Source organism: Falco peregrinus, chromosome 7, assembly GCF_023634155.1.
Source record: "Falco peregrinus isolate bFalPer1 chromosome 7, bFalPer1.pri, whole genome shotgun sequence".
NCBI classification, from domain to species: Eukaryota; Metazoa; Chordata; class Aves; order Falconiformes; family Falconidae; genus Falco; species Falco peregrinus.
Window position 1 is genome coordinate 21,560,971 of NC_073727.1, and position 20,727 is coordinate 21,581,697.

Below are 20,727 nucleotides of genomic sequence, written 5' to 3' on the forward strand. Positions count from 1 at the left end.
TGAGGTAGTATAATGAACACTATAGTCTCTGGCTTTATTATAGTATATGAAATGGTTGTTCACAATACCACTCATACTACTTCAATTAAATTTTTTAAGTCCCTAAACCTTCTGGGTAAAAGGAACATTTTTCTGTTGTAATAATGCAGGAAGTAGTCAAAAAGAATCAAAGATTTCCATGAAATATAAGAATTCATCTGTATTTAATTACAATGAAGGCCATTTTGCTTTATTACAAAAATCAGATAACTTAGAATCATGGAATTGTTTAGGTTGGAAAAGACCTATAAGATCATCAAGTCCAGCCATTAACCTAGCACTGCCAAGTCCACCATGTCCCTAAGTGCCACATCTACACGTCTTTTAAAAACCTCTAGGGATGGTGACTCAACCACTTCCCTGGGCAGTGTGTTCCAATGCTTGACAACCCTTTCAGGGAAGAATTTTTCCTAATATCCAATCTAAATCTTCCCTGGCACAAGTTCAGGACAGTTCCTCTTGTCCTATTGCTTGTTACTTGGGAGAAGAGACCAACACCTACTGTGGTGTATGATTGCATGGACTCCGGGAGCAGATCAAATGCACGAAGACACTTTATTAAAATCAAGCAAGTCTTGTATACCTTTATGGGGGGCTGACGTGTCAGCCTGTAACTATGCTCAGTAATTTTCCACTCTTAGCTCTTTTTTTTATTACAGACACAGAAGCTTAGCAACTCCTTTTATGTACAAGGCCACAAGCCCTGCAGACTACTCCCTATCTTGAAGTTTCTCTTCTTGCTCCCATGGCTTCCTTCCAACAAGCATAACTGTGTCTCTCTCCCAAGGTCGGTTTTTGCTCACTGATGCCGTTGAGCTAGCTCAAGACATACCCACAACCTACCATGTTACAACCCCCTTTCAGGCAGTTGTAGAGAGCAATAAGGTCTCCCCTGAGCCTCCTTTTCTCCAGGCTAAACAACCCCAGTTCTCCCAGCTGCTCCTCATAGGACTTGTTCTCTAGACCCTTCCCAAGCTTCGTTGACCTGCTCTAGACACGTTCTAGCACCTCAGTGTCTTTCTTGCAGTGAAGGGCCCAAAACTGAACCCAGGATTCAAGGTGCGGCCTCACCAGTGCCAATTAAAGAGGGACAATCACTTCCCTAGTCCTGCTGGCCACGCTACTTGTGATACAAGCCAGGATGCTGTTTGGCCTCCTTGGCCACCTGGGCACACTGCTGGCTCATGTTCAGCTGGCTGTCAACCAGCACCCCCAGGTCCTTTCCCCCAGGCAGCTTTCCAGCCACCCTTCCCCAAGCCTGTAGTGCTGTGGGGGGTTGTTGTGACCCAAGTGCAGGACCAGGCGCTGAGCCCTGTTGAACCTCATACAATTGGCCTCGGCCCATTGGTCCAGCCTGCCCAGATCCCTCTGCTTAGCCTTCCTGCCCTCAGGCAGATCAGCACTCCCCTCAGCTTGGTGTGGTCTGCAAACTTACTGAGGATGTACTCAATCCCATCATCCAGATTGTCAATAAAGATATAAAACAGAACTGGCTCCAGTACTGAGTCCTGGGGAACACCACTTGTGCCCAGCTGGCAAATGCATTTAACTCCATTCACTCTTTGGGCTCGTCCATCCAGGCAGTTTTTTACCCAGCAAAACATATGCCTGCTCAAGTCATGAACCCCCAGTTTCTCCAGGAAAATTCTGTGGGAAACAGTATGAAAGGCTTTACCAGAGTCTAGGCAGACAACATCCACAGACTTCCCCTCACCCACTAGCAGGTCACCTTGTCATAGAAGATCAGGTTAGTCAAGCCAGACCTGCTTTTCATAAACCCATGCTGGCTGGGCCTCATCACCTGGTTGTCATGTACGTGCCACGTGATGGCACTGAGGATGACCTGCTCCATAACCTTCCCTGACACCGAAGTCAGGCTGACAGGCCTGTAGCTCCCCGGATCCTCCTTCTGGCCTTTCTTGTAGATGGACATCACATTTGCTCACTTCCACTCAAATGGCACCTCCCTGGTTAGCCAGCACTGCTGATAAATGACGGAGAGTGGCTCAGTGAGCACTTCTGCCAGCTCCTTCAGTACCCTCGAGTGGATCCCACTCGGCCCCATAGGCTTGTGTGTGTCTAAGTGGTGTAGCAGGTCACTGACCATTTCCCCTTGGATCATGGGGGCTTCATTCTCCTTCCCATCCCTGTCTTCCAGCTCAGGGGGCTCAGTACCTAGAGAACAACTGGTCTTACTATTAAAGAGTGAGGCAAAGAAGGCATTCAGCACCTCAGCCTTTCCCTCATCATTTGTCAATATGTTTCCCCCTGCATCCAATAAACATGGAGAATCCCCTTAGCCCTCCTTTTGTTGCTAATGTATTTATAGAAACTTTTTCATTGTCTTCCACAGCATTAGCCAGATTAAATTCTAATTGGGCTTTGGCTCTTCTAATTTTCTACCTGTATAACCTTATGACACCCTTGTAGTCCTCCTGAGTGCACTGCCCCTTCTTCCAAAGGTCGTAAACTCTCCTTTTTCTCCTGAGTTCCAGCGAAAGCTCTCTGTTCAGCCAGGCCAGTCTTCCCCCCTGGCTCATCTTTTGGCATGTGGATATGCCCTGCTTCTATGCCTTTAAGAATTCCTTCTTGAAGAATGTCCAGCCTTCCTGGACCCCTTGTCCCTTCAGCACTGCCTCCCAATGGACTCTGTAAGCCAGGCCCTTAAACAGGCCAAAACTGTCCCCTGGAAGTCCAAGGTAGTGGTTCTGCTGCCCACCCCCCCTTACTTCTCCAAGAATTGAAAATTCTGTCATCTCATGATCGCTATGCCTAAATGGCCTTCTACCATCACATCACATCACCAACAAGTCCTTCTCTGTTCACAAACATGTCCAGCAGGGTGCATTCCCTAGGTGGCTCCCTCACCAGCTGTGCCAGGAAGTTATCTTCCATGCACTGCAGGAACCTCCTGGACTGTTTCCTCTCTGCTGCACTGTATTTACTGCAGAAGCCTGGGAAGTTGAACTCTGCCACAAGAATAAGTGAGTGACCTTGAGATTTCTCTAAGCTGCTTATAGAATATTTCATCTGCTTTTTCATCCTCGGTGGGTGCTTTATAAGACTTCCGCCATGATACCTGCCTTGTTGGCCTTCCTCCTGATTCTTACCCATAAACACTCAACCCTATCATCACCAGCATTAAGCTCTGTAAGTAACTTCTAAAGCGAAGTCAGCTTTTCTATAATTTTTCACACAGATCAGCATTTGGCACTACAATCCTCAAACAATTCAAAATTTGATTTAGAACAGATGCTCAGATTAATTACAAATGTATGTGAGCTGGGCTGGGGATTTAGGGGATAGAAGAAAAGCAGGGAAATTTGCTATTTTACTCAGTATCCCCTAGATTTCAGTATGATGCATAAATAATTTTAGAAAAAGAAGCTATTTCAGATATGCAGCCAGCCAACCTATATGCCATATTATCTACCACTCTCTTAATTCGTACTATAAATGTTACCTTAATACTATCCAACTACATGCAGCAATAACCTGTATTCCAATAGGTTTGGAACTTTTCTCTGTGATATTTTTGTGGTTCTCATCAACATAACATGCTTTCTAACTCATTTAATCCCAGAATGAAGAGAAGAACTAAACATATAGCAGTAGTTTTCACTGAAATACACAGTAAGTTGGACAAATACTTTGACAGCTACCTCGCATACTATGCACTGCTGAAATAAGCATATAACTTTTCCTAACTTCTTTAGCAATAATTTTGTGTGTCTAAATAAGCACTGGTACTTTCAATAGCTTAAAATATTTCCCCCCTATATTAGCATTGAAAAATTAATATTATTTTTAATAAATTAATGAGTTTCAGGTTTTGTCCCAAGAAATCTAATGAAAAAAAGTTCAGCATTAATTACCAGTGTTACAGTAGAAACATGGGAACTCCAGGTTCAGGTTTGATATTATTTTTATAAGGCAGCAGATACTAACATCCACTAGAAAAAGAGGGGCTTTTTGATATGTTATTTTATGTAATATAAGGATATCAATTTATAAAACACAGATTTTGAAATATTTATTATTGCTCTCAGAAGCACCATGACAGAAAGAAAAAATTTGATCCTGATTTTAAAAAATCTTTTCTAAAACAGAATTTCCTCTACATTTCAGAAATTTGAATTTACCAACTGTAACATCTATGCTCCATTCAAAATTAGTAAGTATGAATAAATCTTTCCACATTTTCAGAAGTATAAAATAGGGTAACATATTTATTACATTTAAAGACAGACACAGAATCTAAAACCCTCACAACATTCCTAATTCACAGGGGCCCAAAACATTTACGAGTTTATAAATATATTTGCCAGGGAGAGAAGGTATCTTATAAGGATATTAAACTTTCTACAATGAATAAGTATCTCTTCTATGTTCTGCTATTTAACTGGGGAGAGAGAAATAACATTATTTTTCAGGGAATATTAAGAAGACACTGTCAACTCTAATATTTAGACCTCAATATCACCAAATGCAAATGTCACATATAACAGTGAATTAAGAATTGTTTTGGCAATATCGTCTCATCAGAAATGCTAGCATATTGTTGAATAAATGAAAAGAAGTTGTTGCAGACTGTGTTACTTCTGATTGTTATTTATCAGAAAAAAACCATGGAAGGTCAACTAACATAATTCATAGACAGAACTGTTAGAATGCATGCAAATGTACAGTTTCAGCTGGCAAGTACTTGGGTACTGCTCAAAGTACTAGTAATTTATGATACATATACATATTTTTAAACATGAATAGATTAAGGGGGCTAAACCTTTGTGAGATTCAAATGGCCATGCCATTTTGACTCTTAAATAGATTACTTTTTGATTGCCTACCATTAGTTGATTCATGAGGGAAGTCAGATGGTTCTCCAAAGATGTTAAATGTACAGACTAGGTCAGATTAATACTTTAAGGCAGTTTTCTGTCTTAAAGAGTGGACAGTACCAGGTGCTTAGGGGGAAAGTGCAAAAAGCAGGAAATACGTGCTCTCCCAAATTGTGGCAACTGGTGTCTTTGGGACTTCCTGAGCTGCAGATTATATGAAGACTACTGTCAAGTAGTACAAGTTGCATAAAACACAACCAGTTATCAGCTTTTCAAAAAACCGTAAAAGTAACAGCACTTTTCTTTCACTGTTACTCTTTCCTCTATTCAGTTCAGCAATTCCACACATCCCTTCAGAGCAAAATATATCTCCCCAGAAGCTCAAAAATGCTTCATCTCTTCCCACCTTGGACTGTTCCAGAAAAACATGAATTCTAGGATTTCAAAGTCTACCAATGTAAATTACTCACCTGTTTCTCAGCTAGTCCGTAATCTGACCCTTGGGGTGACAAGAAGTGGCAAATATGACCATTGTTTTTTGCTTTTTCTCGAAGACCCATAGCAGTTCGTACTGTGGCATTTCTAGCATGAACAAACACCATCACCTTAAGATGGAGAGAAACAGGGATGATGAGACAAAACAGAAGTCTTAAATAATGAAAACACTTTAATTACAAAATACTTCCTATAGGAAAGAAAAAACCCATAGTTAATACATGACATACTGATGAAAACTAATGTTGCTTTAGGGAAGGTAAAGCGTGATCCTGCCTACATTGTATTTAATGTTTTCAAAGAGCTTTTGAGAAGGTTCTCTTTTTTTATTCTTTAGTCTTTAAAAGATTGAGAACAATTGTTGGATTTTCACAAAGTAGGGAGATTGCCATTGATGTGAAGAGCTTTTTGACACATCCTAAATGATCTGGAAAGCAAATAGTAAGGTGCTAATTTTCCTGACAGTACGACTTGACTATGTGAGGTAGCTGAAACAAAAACTGACTACAAAGAACCTCAGGAGGATACTTCAGTCCCAAACCACTGGACAATCAAAGAGAAGAATGAAATTCAGCACCAACAAATGCAAACCACATACTGGGATACAAATTTTAAAATAACAGATATGATCATGGGTTTTAAACCACATACTATCACTCACTAAGATACCTCAGAAACACTGTGGACAGTTCCCTGAAAACATCAAGTAAGAGCTGAGTATGTCTGACATCATTGTGATCATTCATTCAGAAAGACATATGACTATTACACAAAAAATAACTAAGAAACAAGCATTGTATAACTGTCCTCCACCCAGACGCTCTTCTAGTTTTTATAAAAAGCAAACCTAATTTTCAGATGTGTAGCGTGTTTTCTCTATGAAATCTCCCACTGTTTTTAAAGTATATAATGCACACCTGAATTCATTCACTTTTCTGTATTTCATGATCACATATCAACACCTGACCAAATTTTAAAATTTAAATTTAAAATGATTAACAATAAATAGTGAGAGGCAGACAGACACCAAGTCTGATTAAACAAAATAGACCACTTTATTAACTGATAGAGGTGCCCAACATTAAGGTTAATGTTTACTTGTAATCTCAGTACATCACCAAATAGTTTGTAAAGAACTAGCCCTAGCTAAAAATTGACATATAACACCTTGTTGAATGTTTTTGCCCCAGTGAAGTTCATAAGCATTTACCAAATACATTGTGAGACAGCAACGTGATCTTAAGAGGGTTAATTTAGCCTGTCCTAACTATGTCAGAGAATATTATATTTCAGTGGCAAAATCTCCGTGCATTAAATTATGCAAATAAGTTAGGAAAACTAATTTAGAATAGAGAGAAGTGGTTCCACAGCTACAAGCTGTGTAATTAGATCCGTACTCTGCAGTTCAAAGCTAGCTCTGGTGTATATAGCCCTAGTGCTGAAAGCGTCTGCTGCTGCTCTCCTGAAACCAAAGCTTTTAAATAATAAAAAATATACAAGAAAGGAGAAAGAAAATGTCTCTAGCTAGGTTACCTCCCCAGAATTTTCTCAAAGTATGAAACAAATCAAAAGTTTTCACCAAAGACTTTGTTAAAAATTCAAAGGAGGAAGTGTCTGCATTTCCCAAGTGTTGCATATTCCAGGTTGTAATCTTTCTGAAATGCATTAGTGCATCACCAAAGCACTGCAAAGCGTACTATTCAAAATACCTACAAGAACTAGTACTTTTCTGTTATCAGAGACATGTAACTAGACACTAGTGGGATTTACATTTTCACTTGGGGAAACAAACACACAACATATACACATAACAAAAGTATCTAAAATCATTCATGAAAATTTGTATCAGGTACTTGAAATACCTTTCTTCTGCCTTTGACAGTAAAGATGCTTTCACTAACTTTTGCTACTAGGAAATGCGTCTTTCAAACTAACATTCTCTGTAACAACTCCAAAATGGTGTTTTCATCCTTTTGGAGAAGCACACTGACTCTTTCAGGTATCTTTCCATCCTGTTACTAGAGTGCTAGTCACTCAGTGCTTGAGTTCAGCATCTCTTTTTGCTTAACACCTGAGGACAGAAGGCCTAGGTTTTGCCACCCACTTTGCATCACATCTTTCAAAGAAATTAAGACAAAAGAATGAATTTATTTAATTCAATGTTGATATTAATTATGTAGTTAAGAGACAAGTATATATACTTTATTTTAGCTTCAAGACATTGTTTGGCTTTGCTCAACTTAATCCTTATAACATGTTCTTTTATGTGGTATCCAGTTCTTGACCTGGGTATCACTTCTACTGAAAATGAAGTTAGGAATATGGATCAACTGATCAATCTATCCAGCCATTTTCTCCCTTAAGGTCAGCATGAAACCTTCTCCAAGTATTTTACAAAACTCTATTCGTAATGAGGTTTTAACATTTTTCCCCAAGGAGAGCTGACTGCACCTGTTTATGTTAAACAAAATCATCCTTTGCACCTCATTAAACAGAATCATCTCCTACACCAAGTACAACTCGCTAATGTCTAGCTTTATTCTAAGGAATAATAAAATTGTTTCTCTCTTGTGTTGTGTTTTCCCCTCGTCTACCAAGATACAGTTCAAAACTCCAGTGCCTAATATTTACAGAGCGAAAAGCATATTCCATGCAAAATATAAATGCAAATAACACATATGGTTCACTAATTGCTCTTGTTCAAAAACATTCACTGCAAAATCAGAATGTCTTGATTACCAGATCTAAATGACAGCGTGACAGTGATTTCCCCTTCCCTAATATCACAATGACTTATGAAGATCGCTATCCAGAACTAGTAACTAAAAGAGCAGCAATGAAGTATATGAAATAAGAATTTTTATAAGGTGACCTATAGCTTAAAAAGTTTAATGCAGAAATCTTGCTTTAATTTTAGCAGATATTTTTATTTAGAAAATTAAGTGTTTTCACATCTTAACATCATGGGAATGGAAAAAGCTGAACGGGCTGTGTCACTTACCAAGGCAACAAGAGAACTTGAATTTATTTTCTAATTATTTTAATTCATTTTAGTACATCTTGTATTTAAAGGAAACATTGATATAATCTGCATGTGTGTGTATTAAGATCTTTTACACTACAAAACTGAAGGATTACTAAGCTACATACAAACTAGTTCTAATGAGACATTTCATATATCCTTCATTTTGTATAGAAAATTCTTCGCAGGTTAAAAGCAGACTGCATTAACTCATCATATAAAATTAAATGATGTGCATCAGAATACAGGAATTTTCATTCAAGCTTGAGGGGTCAAGAATGCCAAAAAAAAATTCAGCAAGTCACCATCAAAATATTTATACATTCAAGGGAAAAATTCAGCAAACCCTGCTGAAGAACAAAACTACACAGTACTATACAATATTTTAACAGAAAATATTAATGAATAACAACAACAAAGAAGCCTACGATGCTGCATCAGGTAATCAGTACTGTATTGTGATATATTCTGAACTCCTGATAGATTACCATTAATTGCTCTCTGCTAAGCTTTAACTGTTCACTCAAGTAAAACCTAGGTTTTTTGACAAAACCTCTACAGAATCTAATAAAAAAATCTATTTAACATAGCTATTTATCTAATTATATTTCTATTTAGACATACCAGCTTTTAAGGGTAATAAGTCCTATTTAGTTTACAGATATTTTTACTATCATAATGTGCACTTGCTCATCTATTTATACGTAATACTACTTTTTAAAGACATCTGTCCTATCATTTCAAGTTTTTAGTTTATTTTACTGTGAAATCTATTTTTTATTTAACACGAGCCCACCCTAATGAATATTGTATTGTACAATCCCATCTAATTTTTATTACTGCTCATGAAACTTTATGTACAAAGCTATGGTAAGGACATTATATTGGAACTTCTTTCTTGATTTTCTTCCTATCTGCCCTTCCTTCATTTAGCCTTTTGTGTTCTAAATCTATCCATAAAACAGGCTTCACTATTGTACACATTCTGAAACACTACCATCTTTCTTGTTCCTCATTTCTCTTAAAGAGTTTCCTTCTTGATACACCTTCTGCTGTTTCTTCTCTGACTTGTTACAATCTTTATTGTTACAGCTCTGTTGTAATTCTCGGTATAAACTTAGTTCCTCCTGATTTTGTTTTCTTCCTTTTTCCTTGTCTTTCCTCTATCTTTGTTGTAGGGTGTCTAGCAAAAAATCTTCCCACTTAACAAGACTTAAACACAGAACCTGTGAAACGATTACCATTTAAAGAAAAATTCTGTAGGTGTTGTAAGTATGTAACAACTTTTGTCTTTGATGGAAAAGAAATACTTTTGTAACAGTACCAATTAGTTCCAACAATACATATGTATGTTTTTTAACATGCTTTTTTCTTATTTCTGTATAATTTATAGGCATTCTGAAAACTTACTGGCTCACTGACTTCTAGGTGTCAGGAGATGATTTAAAAGGTGCACAGAATCCCTCATGAAAGGTAGGTTCCACCACAAAAAAAAATGGCCTACTACAGTAAGTTATTACATTGACTTTCTAAGATTATATCTAACAAGACATTTTAGCCTGGGGTAACCAAGGAACTTTCTTTAACTAGAAGTTGATACATTTTCTTCCTCATCTTGTGACTTCTTTCCCCCTTCATTTAAACATTATAACCTCAGCTGAATTTTTTGCCCTTTTTGAAGACGGGGATGATGTGCTCTCTTTCAGTTCTCAGGAACCTCCTGTGATCACTATGATCTTTCAAGGATTATCATAAGTGGTTCTGCAATATCGGCCAGCTCCTTCAGCATGCGTGGGTGTCCAATCAGGATGCATGGATTTATGTAAGGGTAAGTAAAAGGATAAATCTTAGCTCTGATCTTTCCCATTTGTCTCAGGGATATCCTTTGGTATATCTCAGGATTCCTGTAGGCAAATCTTATCAGCAAAGACCAAGGTGGAGACCGAGTAGCTCAATCTTCTACATGTCCTTTGTCACCAGGTTTCCTGCCACACTCAGCATTTTCCCTTGTCTTCTTGCTGCTGCTATACTATGGAAGCCCTTCTTGTTGCCCTTCACACTCCTTGCCAGATTCATCTCTGGGTGGGCTTTGGTTTTTCCTAATCCTACTTCTGCACACTTGGACAGTGCCTTTATACTCCTCCTGAGCCTCCTGTTCCTGCTTTACCCTCCTGTATGCTTCCTTTTCATGTTTGAGCTTTGTCAGAAGTTTCTTGCTCATCCATGCTGGCCTTAGGCCAGCTTTGCTTGATTTCCTGCACATCAGGATGTACCGTTCATGAGCTTGGGAGATGTGATCCCTGAAAATCAACCACCTCTCCTGGACCACCTGCCATACAATTCCTCCAAGCAGATCCCTGAAGAGGCCAAAGTGCTCTCCTGAAACCCAGGGCTGTGGTCTAGCTTTTTGCCTTGTTCCTTCCATCAGAATCCCGAATTCCACCATCTCATTGTCACCTGACAAGGTTTCTCCCAGCATTCATATCCCCAACCTCTCCTTCCCTTTCTGCAAGTACAAGGTCCAGCACAGCATCAAATCTCATCAGCTCCTCAATCATCTGTGCTAAGAAGTTGACCTCAATGCACTCCAGAAGCCTCCTGGATTGCTTTTGCCTTGCTGTATTGTCCCTCCAGCAGATATTGGGGTGGAAGTCCCCCAGGAAGACCATGGACAGTCAACATGAGGCTTCTTCTAGTTGTCTGAAGAAGGCCTCATTTACTTTATTCCCGATCAGTGGTGTAGCAAACTCCTACAACAATGTTGCTCATGTCTGTCTGCTGGCTAATCCTCCTCCTAAGCTCATCCATCCCTAGGCAGAGCTCCAGGTATCCCTGCTGTGCTCTCAAATGCTAACAAGTTTCTTGCCATCCTGGCCTGACCTTGCTCAAGAGCTTGTTTCCACCCATTGCAGCACTCAGTCATGTGAGCTATCACATCACATCTCTGATTCTCAATATAATCTTAACTCAGGATCTGGACGCAGACTGCTAATTTCTCTTTTTTGTTCCATATGTTGCATGTTGTAATGCACAGGCATTTCACAGAGGCACTCAGTTATGCTCATATAAAACATGACATGGTGTCTTCTACCACTGTGTAAAAATGAAAGATATAGGGTTTTAGTGTAATTTCCATTCAATGCTATGGATAAAACAGTTCTGGACCCGTAAGCTTGACATTAAGCCTCTAGCATTAAAATAAAAGACTGACGATATCAAACCTTTACAGTGAAGAACAGTCAGTGTGTATACTGCAGCACTAATGGGAGGATGTTTCTGAGAAAAAAGGCATTTGCCCATGTGAAACTTCATGACTCTTCCCTTATACCTATACAACAGTTACATACATTTTCCACTAATATATGCTGATTGGTTTGTCTGATTTAATTTACCTTAGGAAGGTCTAAATTATTAATTACTTAAAAATTGCAAGCACTTGTGTTTACGATCTTGTTTTATTATATTTTGAATTATATTAGATGGTCTATAAAAAATATTCAGTTATGGAATCAATGCCTGAATATGGATTCTGGATATTAGAGGAAACCTGTTTCAGAACAGCATAATGGGATCTATGCTGTCTTCAATTTTCTGGCATTAGCCAAATATATGAAAAAATGCAGAGAAAAATAAGTAGAATGAAAATTAAAGTAGAGGACAAATTATTCAATAAGACAAACAAATAACACATTACTGACTCCTACAGGTAGTAGAAATTATTCTGAATTTTAATTAACAGGATAGAAATAGAAATAGCAATATCTATTCTTGTATAGAAAATTAAGCAAGAATAGCTAGCCTATTACTATGCAAATATGTGTCATTAGGCAGTTAAGAATTGCATTTTTGCAGATGCCAATGGACTTGAACGACAATTATTATTCAAAATTATAAGCTGCTTTTCACTGCGTCTTTTTTTAGAAAAACAAGTTCATGCAGTAATTTGTTTCAAGCATTTCCCTTTGTCCTGTTCTGACATTAACTATTTTGACTTTGTACAATAAAATATCTTTCTACATTACCATAAATTATATTTTAAACATGTCTACCATATCTCTCTTACTATTTATACTTATATGTATACCATCCATAATGTGAAAAAATAACCCAGGAGCCAGTAGTGATAAGCACATTCAGCTTTACTGAAGGAAAGATACATAGAGGACAGTGGACAAATCTTTGCATCTATTCCCATTCCTTTTACTTAAGTAAAAAGGTTAAGAAAATTGCCATGTCAATCTCTGTATCTTCTGGTTTTGTAAGATCCAGTAACATAAATCAACCTACCAAACAATTAAAGAACAGAACAGTCAGGTTTTCTAGGTTATTTCTTATCACTACTGATTTAAAAACACAGACCTTTATACAGAAGCTTTTTTTGCTCCTAATCAACAATTCTGCATCATCAGAAAAGTGAAGAACTACCTTCAAGAACAAGCAATGTTTTTAATACAAAACTTAATAGTTATGAAGAATTTAAATGATGCAATAGTTTGTAAACAATAGTAAACTGTGCTAGAGCAATTAGAATGTCCCTCATAAACCCATACCTTATATGTATCTCAAGATATCCTCTCCTAAATAAGAGTACTATAAATACCTCACAGTTAAATACATGAGAGTATACAAATTGAACATATTCTGGAGGCATCTCTTCAGTAACCACAAAGAAAATTATCAGCATCACAGCACTGCATATGTGAGAAATCTCATACTCTGGAAAGTGAACAGAGGTATTAAGTCAGAAGGAATTCCTTGATGCATCTTAGTGTCTTAATATTAAATTCCCATCCTTATGGATTTCTCAAAATGGCCTATTTTCTATAGAATCCTGTAATAATGTATATTTCAAACTAAAACCTATGAATGACATTACTATTGGATTCTCATGTAACATCTATTAAAAAATCTGTGATAGCCATAAGGTCTCGGTGGACAGTAATTATATCGTTACATTTTGAATAATTTACAGTAGTTTTAACAGTAACAAGGAAGTTTATTGGTTGATACTCCCTGTTATGTTAAACTAAGCACACAGATTCATTTCTTTCAGGACTACAGAGCAAGAATTTTCAAACTTTTTGGACTACTGACAACCATCAACATGTCTTCTGGAGCATCATTTATCCTTGCCATTAAATTCTTACTGGAGGAAAATGGGAAGAAATCCTAAATATCGGTAAACAGAAATCTTTTTTAGTAGGGTGGGTCACTGCACATCAGACAGGGGATCATCCAGCTCATCTCTTGAACAATCAGGTAGACTTACTGGCCCGCTTGGCAAGGGTGGCCACAGAGGGTGAAGAATAAAAATGGGAACATCTGTTAGAACAGCTACATGTTAAACAAGACCATTCTGGAAGTAAAGATCTGTTTAAGGAAGCAATCAGTAAGGGGTGGTCTGTGACAAGGGAAGTGTGCAACACCATTGTCTCAGCATGCAACTCATGCAATACTCGACTGGGAGAGCACAACCCCCACAAGGATCAACCCCTGCACTTAAGAGACAATAAGGGGCTGTGGGACACCTGCCAGGTAGACTACATCTGTCCCTTCTGACTCTCAGAGGGAAAATGTTATGTGTTGGGAGGTGCTGAGGTGATTTTGGGACTGACTCAAGCAGAGGCAGTATGGCTAGCAACAGGGATAACACAGTAAAAGGCTTAAAATTGTGGTTTAGTTGCCTGCCTAAACCCAAATCAATTCAATTGGACAATGACAGCCACTTCACTGCTGGTGTGGTCCAGGAGTGGGCATGGGCTGAAGGGATACAGTGGGTTTTCCATATTCCTCTCAGACAAATTGTATTGTGGAATGCACTACTGGGCTTCTAAAATGAGCCTTGAGGTCTCTCAGCCCTGGATGGGCGCAATAGGTATCTGATGCAGCAACTAAGGTTAACAGCTGTTGGGGAATCAATATTAGATGTTAAACGAGTATGTTTATGTAACCTGCTCCTGATCCATAGCATTTTGTCCCAAACCTTTGTCTTTTCTACAGGAGAAAAGAGAGAACAAAGATCCAACAAAACCACTCCATTATGCTAGACAGCTTGTTTTGCTGGACTTACCCTCTGTGGGACAGGTATGCCTGACTGAAAACTCTGCTTAACCTGTATGCATGGATAGCCACCAACATCCATGGAAAGGACCACCGAATCCATACTCGATGGAGTATTCTGTCCTTTTAATTATTCTTGGCGTTGTATATACATATATACACATACATAGACAGCAGGCTGTGGACAAACTTGTGGAATCCAGGCTCCTGATTGCAGTGTGGATTGCTACTTGTATTGTTTGTTTGATTTTGTCAGGTATATTTTTGCATTGCACTAAGGAAAGATGTGGTAATGGAATCATGGGGTGAATCCCCCAGTTTGGCTTGTCAGTTGTACAAAGGTTTGGGTGTAACTGGAACCAGATGGACCAGGGGATAAGTGTTGCCCTCACTGCTTTGGCAGCAGAGGGATTCAAATATACAATGATTAGTTTAAATCTTACAGAAGTATTGGAAAATGAGTTTAAAAGGTCATAACCTAACAGGAAAAAAAACCATCACATTGGGAATAACTGAATACTCTTTTCTTGAGTAAAAAGAGAGACAACTGTGGAGAAACAATGGGACAAAGATCAAATACTCATGGGTTTGCATCAACTCCTGAACAATTCTACTTGGGAAAATTTGTGGAATCAAACTTGTTATTGATCTCTAAACAAAAATTCTGGTATCTGCTTCTGTGCCTTGTACTCTAGTACCATGATGGGATTCCTGCTCTGAAAGTGATTATTTTGAACATGAATATAACGTGCATTGGGACACAAATTGGTGTATACACAATATGGTTTCAGAGAAGCGTTTACAGATTCAACAGGTATCTAAAACGACTTTACAAAATAGATTAGCTTTAGATGTGTTATCGTTGAAAGAACATGGGATATGTGGAATGTTAAACCTAACCAAAGGGGAATGCTGTATTACCATCCATAATGCCTCCACTTCTACAGAAGAAGCACATGCAAAGATGAAGGAAATTGCCGGTAAGATCAGAGAATTGTCCAAGCAACACAGCCAGCAGATTGGTTTGATGGACTTGGCTCTGGGATAATGGCAAGTGATAAGCATTTCTGCTACCCAATTATTTACCAATGAGCCTAATTATGGAATAAAAGTTTTTGTTCACCTACGGACCTCAGGTATTGTGTATACCCTATTCTAACCAAAAGAATCAGCAAATATGAGTCACTCCTCCCTCCTCCTTGGTGGGACATGATAGGAATTAAATCTGATTTTTTGTTTCAATGATTTACTGTACATTCATAATACCAGAAGAACTGCAACTCTAAATAGTAGCACTTGTTACCTTAAACAGTGGTATATCAATACCGACCTTATTGTATGGCTGTGTAAGACTACGGACATAAACTGAACACCTCGTGAATTCATAATTAACGGAAAAATACTAAATTGCTGCTTCTGGTCAACATAAATCCATTGTGAACACCTGAGTACACATATAGAGACAAGCTACTATGTAAATACAAAGATACATGCAAAAATTAGAATAAGGCTAACTTATTCTTAAAGCATACTAACATTTAGAAGGCCACCTAATTGAAGAATAATGCGTTATTATATACATAACTTGCTATGGCATCCATTTCCAGCAATTTCCTCAACTATTCGTGTAGGCAGCTGACAAGTTATTAAACGTTTAAAGCCAAACAGATTTGACCAAAAGATATAGAGGAAAATAATAGATATGTATCATTTGAAAATAACATGAAATATCTGCTACATAGTATTTTTTGTAGCATTATCTTCCACACAGCACATCCAAACAGTATTTTTAATTAAAGTAAGATACAAAGTTTCATTTGTTCAGGCTTAAGCTTATATTAACTATCACATCCTTAAAATTGCAAAAGGCAGTTATTGTGGAAATGAAGTGCATAAATAAATGATGAAGATGCAGAACAAAAATAGTGTACCATCATTGAATTAGTTTGTCTATGATTTTGTTAAAGAAACCATACATACAAATGAGCCCTAATTGTGCAAAAGAAATTCTACGGAAAGAATTAAGGTCTTCACTTAATCAGCAACACAGAAATAACAGTTGAGTTGCATGTTATGGGAATTACTATAGCAGGAACCCCTTGTTGATAGCCAGGCTAGGAGCATGGGGAGAAGTTCAGTGCAATGTCAAACCCTATAATCTGGCCCGAAGGATTATTATTATCCTCTGACCAGAGGTGGAGATTGTAATGGATATACCTTTAAACTGTTGTAACCTGAGATTTGAGTTGCATGTTATAGGAATTACTATAGCAGTAACCATCCAAACCAGTGGAGGACAACTCTTACAGGAAGCAGTGCAAGTGCAGCAGTGACTTGACCCAAGCTGGCTTTTGTGCCCAGTTAATCCATGCAACACACCATGTCTCAAATCCTGACTGACCACCATAACAGATGAAGCCCAAAGTAAGAGACTAAATTAACTCAGTGGACATTTGTGGACATTTTACAGAGGCTATCTGTCGACTATCAAAGGATGGGAAGGGGAGTGGTGATTAATGATGTTGCACTGGAAAGTGTGGCATGACTAAATGGTATAGAATAAGGCGTGGATACTGTCCTGATTTCAGCTGGGATAAAGTTTTGTGGTGTGGTGGTGGTTTGTTTTTTTTTTTTTTTCCCCGCTCTCTCTTAGTAGCTGGTGCAGTGCTGTGTTTTGGATTTGGTGTTAGAATAATGTTGATAACATATTGATATTTTTAGTTGTTCCTGGGTGATGTTTATAGTAAGTCAAGGACTTTTCAGTTTCTCAGGCCCTACCAGCCAGAGGGCTGGAGGGGCACAAGAAATTGGGAGGGGACACAGCCAGGACAGCTGACCCAAACTGGCCAAAGGGATATTCCGTACCATGGGACATCATGCTGAGTATATAAGCTGGGGGAAGAAGGAAGGCAGGGACGTTTGAAGTGATGGTGTTTTCACAAGTAACTTACACGTGATGGAGCTTTGCTTTTCTGGAGATGGCTGAATGCCTGCTGATGGGAAGTGGTGAATTAATTCCTTGTTTTGCTTTGCTTGCCTTATTACAATGTCTTTATCTCAACCCACAATTTTTCTCACTGTTACTCTTCTCCCCCATCCTACCAGGGGGAATAAGCAAGCAGCTGTGTAGTGCTTAGTTGCTGGCTGGGACTAAACCACAAACAACATCTACAATCATCAGCCACAATTCAGCTATCCTGCCAGACCACTTTCTGCATTTGTGTATTTTTATACACCTACATACATGTGTGCATATATAAATTTAGAAGCAATATATACACTTATATATGCAAATAAGCTACACCAGGTGGTGAAGTAGAAGTAATCTGTATAGATGCAGTGTTACAAAAACTCAGACTGAAAAACTCTTAGGCTGTAAGATGAAATTCAGGGAAAAAAAACAATCTAGATAAAGAATACATTTTAACAAATCCAGTAACTTTTCAGTTATTTGTCCGAGTGTGCTGTAAACTCTTTTACCCAGGAAAAATGCTAGGACAAGCTTAATTCTCAGGGTACTAAGTTCCAGAGAGACCTCTGAAGAAAATACTGTTTTATTAAATCTTATCTTGTGACACAGCTATAAAAGCATTGTCAACAGTTGCAGTAACTAAGCCTATTAAACTTCTATCTTCACATGGCTTCTGCAACCAAATAATAGCTGGAAGACTGATAATAAAGAAATTTAATCCATCATTTTTACAGATGAAATTAATACCTGTCAAATTCACTTCTGACAATTTAATATAATAGATTTAAAATAACTACTCAGTGTTTCTTTTTTGGTTTAAGATAGCATTGTAAGAAAAACAAGATGACACTTCTTAGATCTGCAAAGTTCAAGTCAATTATTGTAAACAAAGAACAGACTAAGTGATTGCTTTATGTGCAATATATAGCACAGAACCAGTTTTGACTATAAAATTCAAGTGTAATCTGTTTCTGATCTGTGACATCAAAAATCCTGATTTGAAACAGTATTAAAAATCTGTGCAAGGTGATACTTAGAAATTATGTCAAGATGTAAAAAGTATATAGCAACTCAGTATTACTTCTATTCTAATGAACTAAATGCAGAACAGTGTTATGGAACGTTTTAATTAAGTACATAAATTCTAATTAATAAAGCAAGCTTTTTCTCTAGAAAACTGCACACTGACCACCCAGTGCATACACTAATTAAAAAATTAACAAGTATATATACTTTGCACATTAAAAAAAAATACAAATTTCATTTTAAAAGATAAAGCTTGTCATAGGTATATTGGATGCAGTTAAGACAATACTGCAAAACCAAAACATTAATACAGAAGAAGACAGCTAAACCTAAGAAACTAGTTCAAATCAGAAAAGCCAAAGCTCAGAAGCTAACAAGGTACTTGAAAAAGCACTTTTCTTCAAAAGATTCTTAAGAAAACTGAGCTGAAATAAGCACAAAATGGCAGTCTGAAATCACCACTCACAGTGCGTCATTGAGAATGGATGGTTTATATCAGACTGTTCATTATTTTAAGTAGTTTTTCTCTACATTTTTAGTCCCAGTAGTAAGATTTTCATCATGTTAATTCTAAAAAGATTGCCATATCTTCACTGGTTTACAGTTCCTAAAGCCTGCTTCACTTGAGTTACCCAGAGTTGTTGCTACATAGTTAAGAATACTACTACTACATTCATTTTTGGATGCTGCGGTGAGGCTGTGTGAGTTATTTACCGTTTCAAAAAACCAGGTCTTTACAACAGACGACTTGGCATCTTTGGCCACCAGAAAAGCTCTTCCTTGTGTATTGAAACCACTCCCTGCAAAGCAGTGAAGCCTCCTCAGTATTTACGTACTGACACCTTGACCCTCAGTGCCTGCACTGACAGCAAGGGCAATGAGAAATTCCACTGAACAGTCATTTTTTGCTATGAACTGAAAACACCAAGCTCAGTGAGAAAAGGAACTTCCAAGGAGTTGCAGAGTACCAGAGCTAGCGGAAGAAAAGTGAAAGCAGACAATATGTCATCTCAGAATTACACAACACTCTCAAAAGCAGTGGAAAAACAGGCATTCATTGTCTTAAAAGGAAAAGAGGTTTCAGAAGACAGGAGAATGCCAAAAGCACTCCAAGTTGAAAACTGTAATAAACAGCCAAAACAGCAAATGAGCAAAGAACATTGGGTAAGGAACCAGGACTGAAACTTAGGTATCTGTGGCTGAAGACAAGTAGAGTAACAGAGTACTGAAGGTCAGAAAAAAAACATACAGGACAGTAAGGTGCAGAGAGTAAATACAGGAGACCTGCTGAAACAACACAAAGGGCAGAGAGAACACAGGACTTATTTTGAAGGTTTAAGTAATATTAAAGAGAATCAGCTATGAGAAAAATAAAATAAAATAAAAGGTTCCAGGAACAGAAGAGATGAGTAGTCTGGGGAATATAGCAAAACCAAGAGTTTCATGAGTGCAGTTTGTGGAAGTACTTCCTCTGAAAGCTTTTGAAGAACTTCACCAAATCCCCTTCTAGTTCATAATGCAAGTAATTAACAAGATCCCAAGAAATTTTATGCAATTTCAGGTTTTTACTTCTTTATTTTTTGATCAAGAGAGACTGTTCAGACCACCTGGGGAAAAAAAAAAAAGGAAAGAAAAAGTAAAGCTAGCAAACAGTAAGGTTCTGACATTCTTAACAGCAAAAGTATTTAAGATGGGATGGGGACTATGACAGAAACGTATGATCATCTCTCAGTAACCAAAGTAATGGGATAAACCAGCTAAAGTTCAGCAGCAGAAGAAGATATAATGGATGTGAACCTATACAACCAGTGATGGTCAGAGTCAAGAAGTTAATTCCCTAGGATACTAACTTAAGCAACTGAACCCTGGCAAGCAGCAACAGCTCCATATTTTTTAGATAAAGGAATTTAACATCATACGGAAATTTTCACTTTACATGTTTCAGAAGGAAAAATATCCCCTTTAAAATAATTGTTATTTCTTAAAACTCCTAAAAATACTGTTACTTCCCAAAGCATAGCATGACAAGGGTGCTTTTCCCCCTCATACATTGTGAAGATAAAGGCAGTATGATATGTGTTGTCCTAAACTGGTTAGTAATGCAACATTTCAATTATAAAAATGACGTTTATGTGTATGGTCTTCAGTCATTGTCTTTGCTGATCTCATCAGGTTCTCTGCTGGCTGCCTCAGAAAGGTGCTACCTGCTCCCCAGAACTCATTGCCACTAGATGCCCTTCTCACAAGGCTGTATAATGTGAAGAAGCTTTTCCAGC

At 37.9% G+C, this 20,727-nt stretch overlaps 1 protein-coding gene across 1 annotated transcript in view; it reads right to left on the reverse strand.

Moving 5' to 3' along the window:
- ASCC3 (activating signal cointegrator 1 complex subunit 3) overlaps positions 1-20,727 on the reverse strand; it is a 280,977-nt gene that overhangs the window by 129,563 nt on the left and 130,687 nt on the right. Inside the window, exon 14 of the mRNA XM_055809674.1 lies at positions 5,348-5,482. Coding sequence (XP_055665649.1) covers positions 5,348-5,482 — 135 coding nt within the window. The remainder of the gene's footprint in view (positions 1-5,347; positions 5,483-20,727) is intronic.